Source organism: Loxodonta africana, chromosome 1 (assembly GCF_030014295.1).
Source record: "Loxodonta africana isolate mLoxAfr1 chromosome 1, mLoxAfr1.hap2, whole genome shotgun sequence".
NCBI classification, from domain to species: domain Eukaryota; kingdom Metazoa; phylum Chordata; class Mammalia; order Proboscidea; family Elephantidae; genus Loxodonta; species Loxodonta africana.
In genome coordinates this window covers 31,417,419-31,433,526 of record NC_087342.1, presented here as the reverse complement: position 1 = coordinate 31,433,526, position 16,108 = coordinate 31,417,419, and the positions used below count along the sequence as shown (strand labels likewise).

The following is a 16,108-nucleotide window of genomic DNA, read 5'->3' as shown; positions in this document are numbered from 1 at the left end:
TGAGCTCTTACTCCACGCTTGGCATTGTGCTAAGTGCTTTATACATATTGTAACGGTTAATACATACATATGATCGATCCGTTTATGCCAACATGTAGTGATGTCTGGAATATATTGATAATTAATGCACATGTTTCAGTTGACTGATTATTTACAACAAGCATATTTTCACTTACTGCCTACATCATTTTAAAAAGAAAACAAATTTAAGATGGGGAAAGACATGTTGTAGAACAACAGGTACAGTCTATGTGGTAAAGACTATGATTCCCAAACACGTTCCTCCTGCCAGACCCCCAGCCTGGCTTCATTTCCCTGCCCACCTGCATGCAGGTTAGGAGAATATGGCTATTCCTTGTCAATGGAAGGTAAGAAGTGATGCATCACTTCCAGGCTGAGGGTGTTAACAGCAGATATAACTTCTCAGCTTGCTGACCCTCTCTTCCCCAAACATATCAGCCCTGAAAGCCTTATGTGAAAAATGGCAGCATCACGAGATGGACGGATCCTGGGTCCCTGAATGACTGAGTGGAGCAGATCCACCCACCTACCCCCTACACACTACTGTGCTGTAGGAAACCACTGAGATTTAGGGTTTGTTACAGCAGTTACCATTCCTTACCCTAAGATAATATAAAACTGTTTTTATAAAAAATAAAATATATGGAATTGTAATGGCACAGGGAAATTGTTCTATTTTACTTTACACACTCCGTGGTGTTTGGACCTTCCACAGCAATTTAGAAAATGTTTCTACAAGACAATAGAAAGCGATAACCTAACCAACTGTGTTAATATAGCCAAAGGAGAACTGAACTTCCTTGGGTTTGGAGGAAACCAACTCTGGGAAGCAGCTCTTCCCAAAACAAGTTCAGGTCAGAGAAGGCCCCCAGGAGAGAAAGGGGTGCTCATTTCTCCCTTAAAGGCCCACAAAGAGCTAGGTGGCTTTTGACGTAATGGGGAGCGTAAGACTTGGACTCAGAGAACCTGGGATGGAATCCTGCCTGACACCCACCAGGTGTGATCTTAGGTAAGTTCCCTAACTTCTCTGAGTTTCCTTTTTCTCCGTCTGTAACCTGGGGATGAAAATCACCTACTTTACAGAGTTGAGGAGCCTTACTGGCACAGTAGTTAAGAGCTCAGCTGCTAACCAACAGGTTGGTGGTTTGAATCCACCAGCTGCTCCTTGGAAACCCTATGGGGCAGTTCTACTCTGTCCTATAGGGTCACTGTGAGTCAGGATCGATGCAACAGCATCGAGTTTGGTTATAGAGTTGATGTGAGGAACAAATGATTAAATGCTATTAAAGTACAAATTCATTTACTAAACGGTAAGGGTGGTATAAATATTTATTGTAGAGCTGCCCCATAGAGTTTCCAAGGAGCGCCTGGCGGATTCAAACTGCCGACCCTTCGGTTAGCAGCCGTAGCACTTAACCACTACACCACCAGGGTTTCCAAGGATGGTAGTGACTAAAAAAAAAAACAAAAAATACCAAACCTATTGCTGTCGAGTCAATTCCAACTCATAGCAACCCTATAGGACAGGGTAGAACTGCTCCATAGAGTTTCCAAGGAGCGCCTTATGGATTTGAACTGCCCACCTTTTGGTTAGCAGCCCTTGTACTTAACCACTACGCCACCAGAGCTTCCAGTAGCAACTACGCAGTCAATAAATATTTACTGAGCATTTACTGTGTGGTCAGACACAGCCCTAGGTACTGGAGATGCAGGGTTGATGTTCATGGAACTTAAGGTCAAACAGGAAAGGCAGGCATAAAGTAGTTATAGACGATTAAGCAAACAGATTTGAAGTGCGTGATGAAAAAGTGCTGGGTGCTGCTGGAGAGTACTAAAGTAGGATCTAATAAGCTTGGGGGTGGGGGTCCCATTTGAGGGGAAGATCGGAAGTTCCATTCATTGCTGTATTCCCAGAGCCTAGCTTAGGGCCCTGTGGCATACAAACTCTAGTATCACTTTTCCTTCCTTTTCTGTGAAGGGTGAGACCTGTCTGTCTGCTCCCTCAGATCCTAATACAATGCTGCTCCCAGTTAACTGTTTATTAAACAGTAATCTGCTCTTCATCTTTTGGACACTGCCAACATAAGACCCCCGAGCCCCTGGTTTCCATACCCTGACCCCGTCAGAGCTAGACCGTCGCCAAATTACAGTGCTTCTTTTAGGACGGTTGGCTCACTCAGGAAAACACATAGTGCCCCTGGAGGCGTACCTGGCACTTCACAGTCCTGCTTACCTGATATGTAGACCTCGTTTTTTAACGTCACGCACGCGAACTCCACCCACTTCTTATTCTCACTGTCCAGCTCGTGCTCGGTCAGTGGGAGCTTGGCCACCTCCAGACGGCTGCGCCTCAGGGGATCCAGGCAGGTAACCTCTGCCACAAAGCGTTCGTCCCGTGTGCAGCCGCCGATGATCATGAACACCTCAGACTGGAACTCATGCATCCTGGGCTTGGTGCGCTCGGAAATGATCTGGAAACCAACGGGAGCACACAGAGGCAGGATGCTCAGTGGTTCACACTCAGGCCATGGAGCCAGACAGCAGGGCCCAACTCCCAACTCTGCCACTGCACAACCGTGTGACTTGACCCCTTTGAGCCTCAGTTTCATCAACTGTATAATGGGGAGTTTAATGGTAACTACTTCACAGGTTTGCTGTGAGGATTAAGTGAGACATATGGGTACAGTGCTTGGCACAGGGCCTGGCGCATAATAGGAACTCAATAAATGTTGCCTTTTGCTGCTATTTTAAGAAGTCCAGGTCTCTTTACCATCCAATGCATTTCCTGCCTGTTCCTGCCTGCCTGGTCTGAAGCCTGGAATCCTGGAACTTCATTCTGGCCACCATCCACTCCCCCAAGAAGTCCTAGACAGTAGGCACATGTGAGCCTTGAACAAGTGTGTAAATCCACAGGCACGTGAACCCAACTGAAAGATCGAGGTTTGGAAGTCAAATATACCCGGGCTTGGTCCTGGCTCCACCGCCTGTGGCCATGCGATCTTGGAGAAGCAGCTCAACGTTTGTTAAACGCCTGTAGTTATTTCTATGCCTGTGGGCCACTGGAATGTTCGTGAGGTAGAGAGATTAGCAGAGCACCCGGCACATACACATAGGAGCCCTGGTGGTATAGTGGTTAAGAGTTTGGCTGCTAACCAAAAGGTAGGCAGTTCAAATCCACCAGACGCTCCTTGGAAGCCCTATGGGGCACTTCTACTCTGTCCTATAGGATCACTACAAGTCAGAATTGACTAGGCAGCAGTGGGTTGGTGGCACAGTGGTTAAGTGCTTGGCTGCTAATTGAAAGATCGGTAGTCTGAACCTACCAGCTGCTCTGCAGAAGAAAGATATGGAAGTCTTCCTCCATAAAGATTTGAGCCTTGGAAACCCTATGGGGCAGTTCTGCCCAGTCCTATAGGGTCGCTATGAGTTGGAATCAACTGGACGGCAATGTGTTTGGTTTGGGGTTTGGTATATTAATACTGGAGTCCCTGGGTGGCACAACCAGTTAAGAGTTCAGCTATTAACAAAAAGGTTGGCAGCTCTAACCTACTCAGAGTGTTGGAAGAAAGGCCTGGCAACCTGCTTCCAAAAGGTCACAGCCATGAAAACCCTACGGAGTGCAGTTCTCTGAAACACATGGGGTTGCCATGAGTCAGAATCGACTTGATGACAACTGGTTTTGTTTTTGTACCTTGATATTTTTAGGAAAAAGGAAGAGCCGTCTTCCTCCTGGTTCCATCCCTCCCCTGGGCTTGATGGGGAAGGTTCTGTTTGGTGTGCTAACAGGAGACCGAGGGGCAGTGCTCAGTTCCCAGGTGGCCAAAGCAGTTGCTTTTTCCTACAAGGTTAGGCTGACCTAACGTGGACTATGGCGACTTTGATCTCGTCCACAGGTGGCGGCAGAACAGATGACAGTAGTGGAGACCACTGTAGCATCCTACCAGTGGCTACAACTCATCAGACCAGCCAGCCCCCAATCTCTGCTTTTCCATAAGAGTCTTTTTGTTTGTTTGTTTTTCTATGCTGAAAAACTCCATATGTTTCATTTTCGCATCCTCAGTCCTTGAGACTGGACCCTGGCCATAAGTCTGTGGTAGGGCTCTCCCCTCTGGGTCAGCAGAAAGGGATGGGACATGTGGCAGGACAGATCCTGGCAGTGGGCTGAGCCTGAGAGCGTTGATAGCAGAGAGACCATGGATTAGGGGTGGGAGAAGTGGTCCAGGGATCCTGGAGGCCCGATGAGAGCACCAGGCTGGGAGGGCAGGGTCTGAGCGCTGAGTTGGCACCAAAGACAAATTTTGCCACACCTCAGTTTTCTCTCCAGATGCCAGTCCTGGTTACTGCCTGTTACAGATTGAACTGTGTCCCCCAAAATATGAGTTGTAAATCCTAACCTCTATGCCTGTGTTTTGCAGCCCTGGTGGCACAGTGGTTAAGAGAGCTTGGCTGCTAACCAAAAGGTCAGCGGTTCGAATCCACCAACCGCTCCTTGGAAACCCTATGGAGCAGTTCTACTCTGTCCTATAGGGTTGCTATGGGTCGGAATCGAGTCGATGGCAACAAGTTGGTTGGTTGGTATGCCTGTAGTTATAATCCCATTGGGGAATGAGTTGTCTTTATTGTGTTCATGCGGCAGGATTAGTGTAGGGTGTGTCTTGAGTCTATCAGATTAAAAATAAAAAGAGCAGATTAAACAAGCACAGATGGGGGAAGATTAATGGCAAGCCACATGGAGATCTCCAAAGAACCAGGAAACTGAAGCTGAGTAGACAAGGGCCTTTCCCCAGAGCTGACAGAGAGAGAAAGCCTTCCCCTAGAACTACTCCCTAAATTTGGACTTCTAGGCCTCCTAAACTGTGAGAAAATAAATTTCCGTTTGCTAAAGCCACCCACCTGTGGTATTTCTGTTATAGCAGCACTAGACTGCTCCCAAGCTGAGGCACAACCTCCAGGATCAGTCTAGACCTCTTTCATAGGGAATTTAAGTGTTCTAGGACAATGCTTAGAGGTCAGCACCTCACAAAACTGGCTCCCTTATGATCCTTACTCCAGTTTTGAGAACCAGGCTGCAGACACCACTCTGAAGTGTGCCATCTTGTTCACCATGCCCGACTCCTGGCCTGTGGAAGACTCTGCTCCTCCTGACTGAAATTCCTGGTTTATCACCATTTCTATCCTCAACTTCCCACACCACACCCTTCCCCCATCCACTCACTCTGTAAGCTATTCTGAATTTTTGCAATGTCACTTTGTCCTTTATTCCAGGAGGCCGTTCCTGACTTCCCACATGTGTTCCCATAGCCCTGAATTTCCCTCATCACAGCACTTTCCACATTCGACTGAAACTTACTACAGGGTCCCTGATGGCAGGAATGGTTTTTATTCTCCATTGGATTAACCACCACCAAGAACAGTGACGGGAACTCATGGACTTCCCTCAATGTTGGCCGAATGAATGAATGAATGGGAAAGCTAATAAATTATTTGCAGTCAAAATCATGGTGGTATCAGCTCTAATATGGCCCCAATGATCTCTGCCTCTAGGTATTGGCACGTTGGGCAGTTCCTCTCCCACATTGTACCAGGGTTGGTCTCTGTGACAAATAGAATGTGGCATAAGTAGTGGTATGTCCCTTCTGAACTGAGATTATAAAAGGCACTGCAGCTTCCATCTTAGTCACTTCTCTCAGTCTCTATCATACATTGCTTGCCCTGAGGGAACCCAGCTGCTATGGGGAGACCCATGTAGCAAGAAACTGAGGCCTCTAACCATTAGCCATCAAGGAGTTGAGGCCTGCCAATGATCCTTTCAGAGAGCTTAGAAGTGGATCCTCCAACCCCATTTGAGCTTAAAGATGACTGTATCCCTAGACAGAGTTCACTGCAACCTTATAAGAGATCTTGAGCCAGAACCACCCAGCTATTCTGCTCCCAGATTCCTGACCCTCAGAACCTGTGTGAGATAATAAATGTGTACTGTTTTAAACTGCTAATTCTTGGGGTAAATTGTTACCCACCAATAGATAACTCAAACAATCATCTAGTTAATGGAATTGGCTGGGGTACTGAGACCTGCCTTATAACTTGGCCCCATAGAACTGCCAAGTGGTGGTGGTACTATTACTTAATTGTAAGTTCAGCTACATTTGGTGAAATATTAACTCCCAAGGCGTGACAAATGCTAATCTGAAGTTAGAGGTGTCCAAGTTTGGCTGTAGGCATACAGAAGTGTTTGTTAATGACTCGCACGCAATAATCAGGCTTAACCAGTTTATTTTCAGATTGATAAAAATAGAGCAGACAGTTGCATCTTACTGACTGCTCACTGTTCACAGAGCCTGTACTGGCAGAGCAAACAGAAGTGACCATATTACTTCAATAAGCCTGTCCTCCCACCCCCACACACGTATGTCAGAGCAGCCTTCGGTATGCATCAAGGTGATCCCTGGAAACTTAGGAGAAAGGGGCAACTTTCTTGTGTCTCAAAAGACCTCTTCCATGAGGCCACCAACCATCACTCCTAAATCAAATGTAGGGTGATATTTCCTCTTAGAATTCTAAAATTTCCCACCATCATCATCATCAGCACGAGCTTGGAGGAAGGACAAGGTTGAAAAGAGGGGGTGTAGACAGGTCAGGAAGGGTTAGAGTTTGGGAAAAGAAGGTTAAAGGGAGAAGTGTGTTCACAGAGTAGCCTCCAGGCTCATGCTATTGTCATCGGGAATAAACCCAATATCATTCAAGCAGTGAGCAGACATAGTTGTAGTGAATCAATTGGCAATGAGACCCTAATTCGGATATTACATTGTTTGGTTCATGGATAATTCACAAACTCAGTTGACCAGGGTATAGAATGGGAATAATAGTTTCCTAAGCTGGCTTTGGAGCCCTGGTGGTGCAGTGGTATGGTTAAGCGCTTGGCTGCTAACCGAAAAGGTCGGCAGTTTGAATCCACCAGCCACTCCTTGGAAACCCTATGGGGTAGTTCTACTCTGTCCTATAGGATTGCTATGAGTTGGAATCAACTCAGCGGCAATGAGTTTTGGAAGCTGCTTTTGGGCAGAAAGGCAGCAAAAATCTGGGGTACATTGAAAAGAGAGTTTATCCTCAGAGAAAGAAAAATGCTTGTGCAAGATGGAACAAAAACAAAGAAACTGAATGGGAATAACAACAGCCTTCATTTGTGGGCATTTGTCATGTGCCAGATATTGCACTAAGCACATCTCATTAATTATCTTAATTCTCAGAACACTTCTATCAGTTGGTAGATATTTGTGATGGTTAGGATTGTGTATCAACTTGGCTGGGCCATGATTTTCAGTATTTTGGCAGCTGTATAATGTTGTGCTCACTTCCCTGTTGAAATCTGATATGTGATCACCCCCACGATAGAATCTACTGAGTGATACCGGTAGGCGCAGGGCCTATGGCAGCTCACCGCCCCCTCAGCCTTCATCTCTCCACCCTCCACTACCTACTTCCTTCCTGCTCGACTTGCCACCGCTTTTGGCTTGTTCTAGATTCAGCAGTTGCCTCTTGTCATCTGACCACTGGTTCTTGGGACTTAAACTAGTAGCTTACCTGTCTGTGTTGGGATTCATTGATCTTCATAGCCTATGAGCAAGAGTCCTGCTCCCTGACCTACTGATCTTGGGTTCGCCAGCCCCTGCAGCTACGTGAATCAGAAGAAACCATGTGGTCTTGCCTGCCCATCTTGGGATTAGTCAACCGTAACAGCCTGTGAGCCGGAGCCCTGCTCTCTGACCTGCCAATCTTGGGTTCGCCAGCTTCTGGGGCTGTGTGAATTGGGAGAGGTCTCTATCCTGATTCACGGATTTGGGATGTTCCAGCTTCTACAACTGCATGAACTGTTCCCTTGATATAAATCTCTCTATATATGTATTTATATGCGTTACTGGTTTTGCTTCTCTAGAGAACCCAGCCTAAGACGGTATTATTATCCTCATGTTATACATCTGGACTGAGCCTCAGAGCACCTAAGTAACTTGCCCAAGTTTATACTGTCAATAAGTTGTGCAGTCAAAATTAAAACCCAGGTCTGCCTGACTTCAAGCCCAGGTTCCAGCCACTGGAGACTTTTCCATATGTAAGAAATCTCACTCCTTCTAAATCCAAGGATTATAAACTCCTCCCCCAGCCCCACCCCAGCATTGCAAATACAAAGGGCAGTGCAGATTCTTCATAGCAAGAACTCTGCAGAAGACACAGTAGAGACATTTCATATCAGAGTAAAGCCTTTTATCACCCGATTTCAGGGACTTGGAAAATAATAGGCAGAAACAAAAATAGCTAGCATATTGGGATTATAATTAATCAGGACTCTGCACTCTAAAGGCTGAACTGAGAGCAGTTGCAGACAGAGACTGAGACTTGTCTGTAACTAGTATACAGGCTCTAATACCCAGTGCTGAGCTATCTGCCAGGGGCCATCATAGCCAGTATAGGATAGAACCCATAAAGTTGCCCAGACTCCCTCCTTCATTCACTTAATGTCTTCTCTGACAGACCATAAGCTTCCTAAAGCAGAGACTTTTTTGCAGTGTCTGGTGCTATATCTGACATGTTGTTGGCATTCAGGATTTATTTATGAGACATGAAAGCATAGTGTATTAGATTTTATGGGATAAAATCTTATGGGATACTGTTAAAGCAGTACTTAGACATTTACAGCACTGGCGCCAATATTAGAAAATTATCAGATCAATGATCTCAGCTTCCATCTTAAGAAAACACAAAGACAAGTGCAGAAGTGAGCAGAAGAAAGGGAATAATCAAGAGCGGAAATAAGCAAAATGGAAAACAGAAGATAATACAGAAAATCAAGTGAATCCAGAAGCTGGTTCTTTGAAAAGATCAATAAAGTTGATAAGCCTCTAACAAAGAGAGAAGACACAAATTACCAATATCTGGAATGAAAGATGTGACATCACTGCAGATTCTACAGACATAAAAGATAAATAAAGAGATATGATGGACAACTTTATGCTAAAGAATTCAACAACTTATACGAAATGCAAACATTCCTTGGAAGACACAAACTACCAAAGCTCATTGAAGAAGAAATAAATCATCTGGATAGCCCTATATCTATTAAAGAAACACAATTAATAGTTAAAAATATTCTCACAATGAAAATGCCAGGTCTTGATAGCTTCATTGATGAATATATATTTGCAGGTGATTTATTTTCAGAGTGAACAAATAAGCAGTAGATCTACAAACAACACAGAATTGGAAAAGGACATACAGAACAAGGAAGAGACTCCAGAGGAGTCTCAGTTAGACAATTCCTGAGCACTTTTGGCTATTTTCCACCAACGGACTAATGAAGAAGGCTCGGATGAATAATCAGCATTCGTGGAAGCAAAAAAAAAAAAAAAATTTTTTTTTTTTTTTAATGGAAGCAGCAGTCAAGAAACCAAATGAAAAATCTGGAAAAATCTGCTGCCAAAAAAAAAAAAAAAAACCCTCTTCAGAGTTTTAAAAAGCGAAGCTATCACTTTGATGATTAAAGTGTGCCTGACCCAAGCCATGGTCGTTTCAATCACCTCATATGCATGCAAAAGCTGGACAATGAAAAGGAAGACAGAAGCAGCATTGATGCATTCAAACTGTGATGCTGATGAAGAATATTGACTATACCGTGGACTGCCAGAAGAGCAAACAAATCGGTCTTAGAAGAAATACGACCAGAATGTTGTTTAGAAGCAAGGATGGTGAGACTTCAGCTTGCTTACTTTGGACACACCACCAGGAAAGACCAATTGCTGGAAAAGGACATCATGTTTGTTAAAGGGTCAGCGAAAATAAGGGAAACCCTCAGTGAGACAGATTGACAGAACAGCCGCAACGATGGGCTCAAACATACCAAGGATCACGAAGGTGACACAGGACGGAGCAACATTTTGTTGTGTTATACATAAGGGCCCCATGACTCGGATCTGCCTCAGCAGGAACTAACAACAAATATGTGGGTGTTCATGTGCACAAACTGTTAACAAACTACCCCATGTCACCACTAACTGATGGCTTAGTACCTCTCCACTAAGCCTTTTCTTTTCTTTAAAAAGTTCTGAATAAAAAAGTTTCTTCAGGAATTGTTAAGAGATAGATCCAAATGATCTGCGTATTCCCCATCCTGCTGACGATTTATTAATTCAACAAACATTTACTGGGGACTGGTTTGATTCCCTGTCAACGCAGTGGGCTGACCTTTAAGGAGCCCTGGTGGTGCAGTGGTTAAAACACTCTAATCAAAGGTTTGGCGGTTCAAACCCACCATCTGCTCCATGGGAGAAAGATGTGGCAGTCTGCTCCTGTAAAGATTTACAGCCTTGGAAACCCTATGGGTCATTTCTACTCTGTCCTGTAGGATTGCTGTGAGTCAGACAGAATCTACTCGACGGCAGTGAGTTTTGTGATACACACACACACACACACACACACACACACACACGCATACATACACCAGGGACTCTGTTAAGCTCTGGAGATAACGAGCCCAATAAAACGTGTTTCCTGCCATAACAAGCTCCTAGTGTAGAGGTCTTTATAGATGAGGAATTCAATGATTACCGGGTAGCATGTTTGGTGCTATGACAGAGCAACTCACTAGGTGCTATGACAGTGCAACTCACTAGGTGCTATGACAGTGCAGAGGGGTTTCTGGAGAGGGTGAACTTGAGCAGAGTTTTAAGTATGAATAGGAGTTAGATGAAGAAGGAGAAAAGGCATTTGAACAGCACCTGCACTGGCCTGAAGGCTGAGAAAGCACATTCACTTTGGGGAACTACAAGCAGCGCATTAGGACTGTAGCAGAAGACAGAAGCTGGAGAAGATGTAAGATTAGCAGGTGGGAGGCAAACCATGAAAGGTCAGGCTCTGGGCGCTTAGCCGGGAATTGTGGGCTTTATCCAGAAAGTAACGGGGAGTCAGTGAAGAGGGAAAGGTCAGAAGTGAGATGATAGGGCTGGTGTTTTAGATCATCATCCAGCTGGTGGATGAATTGGAGGGAGACCAGGCTGGGGACAGGAGATGAGTTTCAAAGAATTTTCAGAAATTCGGAAAGAAAATAATGATAGTCCGAAGCTAGAGACTCAAGGTTTCCCCAGAGTGGTCAAACTAGGAAAGCAGCCCCCACCCCTGCCAGTGGAATTGTGCCTGGATGGGGGATACGCCCACTTGTATTCATGTCGCCCCGCCGCCTTACAAGCCCACTCTTACACAACTGGGAAGAGGAAGAATGTGCCAGGCTTGGTGCTAGGTGATGTCTGTGTATCACCTAATTATTTCAGTAACTGTCTGAAGGTGCAGTACCTTCCCCATTTTACAGATCAGGAATCCAGGGCTTCTAGAACCACATGACTCAAACTATAAGTAGCGGGTTTGTGAACCAGCCTTACATGTACGCCTGGGAGGCCCTGATTAGCTACTCTACTTCACCGGTTAAATGCGGCACCCCTCATCTTTGACTCACCTCGTTGCCAGAAAGGTGGTACATCCTGGCTTCCTGGAGCAGCGGGAAGACCTCCGGGCACTGCCTGATGAGAGGATCAGCTTCGACCGTCTCCACAAAGTACCACGGGTCCAGAAGTGGTAAGCGCACGTTCTCAAGGACATAAGGGAGCAAGCAGAGCCGTTCCGACTGTTTGTGGCGAACCCAGCTCATTACAGTCTCAAACACCTGAGCCTCCTCAGTCACATAAAGGTCATCGCTCTTCAAGATGTGGTACAGAGTGTCCACAGGAAGCTCAAGGAACTCCTCGGAGTTGAGGATCTGCAGAAAGTTTTGCACGATGTAACTTTGAACCTGTTTCTTTAGACTGTCCAAGGAGTGTGTGTCGGCCAGCCTCAGTATTCCAACACAGTTTTCCGGGTTCAAGGCTTCCGTGAGGAAGCTGGCACAGGCATCCACCATCCGCAGGAACTATCAGAACAAAAAAAGAGAAAAAAAAATTTTTTTGAGGCAAATAAGGCCAGAAAAGGATTAGTCCACCAGCATGCTTATTAGAGAGTTGGGTACAGTAGCAAAAAATTAGAAACAACCTAATGTCCAACAATGGGGGACTAAGTAAATTATAACACATCCATATGGTAGGCCAAAGCCAAAAAAACCAAACCTGTTGCTGTCAAGTCTATTCCCGATTCATAGTGACCCTACAGAACAGAGTAGAACTACCCAATATGGTTTCCAAGGAGCACCTGGTGGATTTCAACTACTGACCTCTTGGTTAGCTGCTGTAGCTCTTAAACTACTACGCCACCAGGGTTTCCATATGGTAGGCAAATATATCCCCAAAAAAAACCAAACCTGTTGCCATCGAGTTGACTCCAATTCATAGCAACCCTATAGGACAGAGTAGAACTCCCCCATAGGGTTTCCAAGGAGTGCCTGGTGGATTCAAACTGCCAGCCTCTTGGTTAGCAGCCATAGCTCTTAACCACTACAGCAGACAGCTATACAGTCATTAAAAAACATATTGTAGAAGAACGTTAAATTATATGGAAAAAGATCTTAATGTATTAAGTTTAAAAATCTGTTCACTGAATCTAGTCAAACCTCTAGATATAATTAGCAATTTATAGGAAATGTAGAAGAGAGAGGAACATGTTCAATGACACTATGAAGATATGCTCAACAAAATTCAGATTATGGGACCTCTACGTTACAATCGATTCCATTTCTTCAACAAACACATTAAGGGGGAAAAAAGAAAGAGAAGAGGGAAGGGAGAATCTAAAGATTAAAAGACATTGTCGTGGATTGAATTGTATCCCCCCAAAAAATATGTGGCAGCTCTGTTAGACCATGATTCCCAGTATTGAGTGGTTGTCCTCCATTTTGTGATTCTAATTTTATACTAAAGGGGATTAGGTTGGGATTGTAACACCACCCTTAGTCAGGTCACCTCCCTGATCCAAGGTAAAGGGAGTTTCCCTGGGGTGTGGCCTGCACCGCCTTCTATCTCTCAAGAGATAAAAGGAAAGGTAAGCAAGCAAAGAGTTGGGGACTTCAGACCACCAAGAAAGCAGCACCAGAAGCAGAGCACGTCCTTTGGACCCAGGGTCCCTGCGCCTGAGAAGCTCCTCAACCAGGGGAAGATTGAGGACAAGGACCTTCCTCCATAGCCAACAAAGAGAGAGGGGCTTCCCCTGGAGGTGACACCCTGAATTTGGACTTGTAGCCTACTAGGCTAAGAGAATAAATTTCTCTTTGTTAAAGCCATCCACTTGTGGTATTTCTGTTACAGCAGCACTAGATAACAAAGGCAGACACTAAAAGACATTTCAACCTATTGCAAAGTATGGACTTTATATGGATTTCTGATTTGAACAAACAAAAAATCCACAAAATGTTTACAATGACTAATATTTGATATGAATAATATGAAGCAATTATTAATTTTAAGTGTGATAATAGTATTGTGTCTGTTTAAAGATTCCTTACCTTTTAGAGATACATACTAAAATATTTCAGATGAAATGAAAAAAAAAAGCACTTCACAAAGTCATATGTACATTATGACCTTATTTTTATAAAGAAGAAAATATAAAAATAGGCATAGAAAAAGGTCTGAAGGATATATACCAAAATACTAATAGTTGTTATCTCTCTGCATGGAGCCCTGGTGGTGAAGTGTTAAGAGCTCGGCTGCTAACCGAAAGGTCAACAGTTTGAATCCACCAGCGGCTCTTTGGAAACCCTATGGGACAGTTCTACTCTGTCCTGTGAAGTCACTATGAGTCAGGGTCGACTGGACAGCAACAGGTACCTCTCTGTATCAGGTAACTTAGGGCAAATTATGCTCTAGTAACAAACGACCCCAAAATCTCAGGGGCTTATGCAATAGATATTTATTTCTCACTCACATTACATGTCCTTCACAGGCTTCCTCACTCTAGGACCCAGGATGACAGAAGAGCCCTTAATGGAGATATGCTGGTACCGTGACAGGAGGAGAAAAAGATGGCCAACCACACAAAAGCTCTTGAAGCTTCTGCTCAGAAGTGACTCGTGCCATTTCCACTCACGCTTAACTGGCTGAAGTCAGTCACGTGGCAAATTTTGTTGTCAAGGGAACAATGTTACTCCCACAGATACAGGACCCATAGAATGAGCAGGGAATACACTGTATAAATAATATGATGTACCACACTCTCTAATAAGATCATGTGGAATTTTTTCTAATGTTTGTGTATTTATATACTTTCAAATCCTCTAAAATGCATAAGCACTACTTTTTAAAAAAAAAAGTTATGGTAAATATATATGTGCACGTATGTATGGCATATATATGTTTATATATATATATAAAACAAGAAATTGCAATTTCCACATTTTTTACAATGAACAATTCGGTGACATTAATTACTTTCATCATGCTGTGCAACCATCACCACAGTAAGTTACCATTTTTGTAAGTAAAAATTTACTTTGTAAAATTATCCATTGGTTCTCACATCCTGGTTTTAAGTTAGCGTCATTTTCCTAACAATGAGTCCCTAGTGGATGAACAGCACTTTATAGCTTTCAAGGCCCTGTCAAACCCACTGTATTAACGCCCATTTTACAGATGAGGTAGCATCCTCGTGTCTCCAATGCATCGTTCGTTTGCTCGTTCTTAGTCATTGTTCTCTGAAGCTCAGCTCTGAACGATTCTAGCCTCCTATCTCCTCTTCTTGTCCTCTGAATAGGGTCAGGTTCTCAGTGTGCTTGGGTTGATTAATTAATGAAAGAGGGGCAGTTGGAGGCTGAGGAGGTAGGGCCTGGTGGGGGTATGGATGGGACAGACCCAGCCGGGAGGGAAGCATGCAGCATGCAGAGGAGAGGCTCTGGAGACAGGAGCCAGAGGTAGCAGAGCTGTGGGGCTTGAGGGTTGGGGGTGGGGGAAGGGCAGAACTGGTCTTCAAATGGACCAACTTACCTTGGGCTATGCCCTTCACCCCAGAGCATACTAGGGGGCACACATCCCTGATTTTTGGATCAGTCCCATTGCAAACTATTAACTTCCCATGTCAGCCAACACATTCCAATGGTCGGTTTAGAAAACAGGGTCAACACAGTACTGGAGAAAGCCTGAGTTCTGCCCCAGGCTGCCCTGTCTGCTGGCCCCAACTGCCTGCAGATCTGCTCCTCGCATGAGCAGCTGTGGAAACGGTTGAGACTGAGAATTCTAACATCTGTGCAGTTGTTTCCAGATTTTCAGTTCAAAGAGTAAAAATATGCAACCGGGACCAAGCCTCGCGAGCTCTCACAGCCTGTCACCAAAGCCCTATGTGGGCCTACTCACAAAGACATTCTTGAGGGCTAAGAGGAAGCCGACACTCAAATGTACAAAACAACACGCACACCGTGTGTGAGGGGAAGATCCTATGAAAATTCAATAGATACCATAAAATACTTAAACTATCTCTGGGAAGCCACTGAAGAACCTCGGAATGGTGGTTGCCTCTGGGGATGGGAACTGGTGGTTGGGGTCAAGGTGGAAAGGGAGAATTACTTTCCCCTGTTTACCTTTTGTATCTCTTGAATTGTGTATCATCAGTAGGAACTGCCCATCTACCATAAGCAAATTTTTTAATGCTAGAGAAGATACTAGAAAAATGTTAATAGTGGTTATCTCAATCGTGGTTTTATAGAAAGCTACTAATTTGATTTTTTAGACTTTGATGTATAGACCAAGCTTTCTATAAACAATGCTGTACTGAGCATGAAATTGCTTTTAAAACCAGGAAAAAAATGAAAATATAAAATAAATCCTTTCTTTTGATTTTAGAGTACACAATGAGGAAATAAAATAAAATGTAAAACTTATAGACAAAAACAAAGAGCACCTACTATGTGTCTTAACAAGCTCATTTAATTCTCACAATACTGTAGAGTAGATATTTACTATCATTCCTCTTTTATTGAAGAGGAAAATAGATTCAGAGAGATGAAATAGTTTCCTCAAAGGCTCTTAGCTAGTAAGTGGTTGTTGTCGTTAGGTGTCATTCAGTCGGTTCCAACTCATAGCAACGTTATGTACAACAGAACAAAACACTGTCCAGTCATGTACCATTCTCA

General features: G+C 44.2%; 1 protein-coding gene across 3 annotated transcripts in view; it reads right to left on the bottom strand.

The window, feature by feature from the left end:
- KLHL6 (kelch like family member 6) overlaps nt 1-16,108 on the bottom strand; it is a 70,539-nt gene that overhangs the window by 13,228 nt on the left and 41,203 nt on the right. For all 3 annotated transcript variants that reach the window (XR_010321066.1, XM_003412879.4, XM_064279496.1), the window contains exons 3-4: nt 11,519-11,968; nt 2,255-2,492 (exon numbers count right to left, since the gene is read on the bottom strand). Coding sequence is in view for 2 of the 3 variants with exons in the window: in XM_003412879.4 (XP_003412927.1) it covers nt 2,255-2,492; nt 11,519-11,968 (688 nt within the window). In the remaining variant the exon portion in view is untranslated. The remainder of the gene's footprint in view (nt 1-2,254; nt 2,493-11,518; nt 11,969-16,108) is intronic.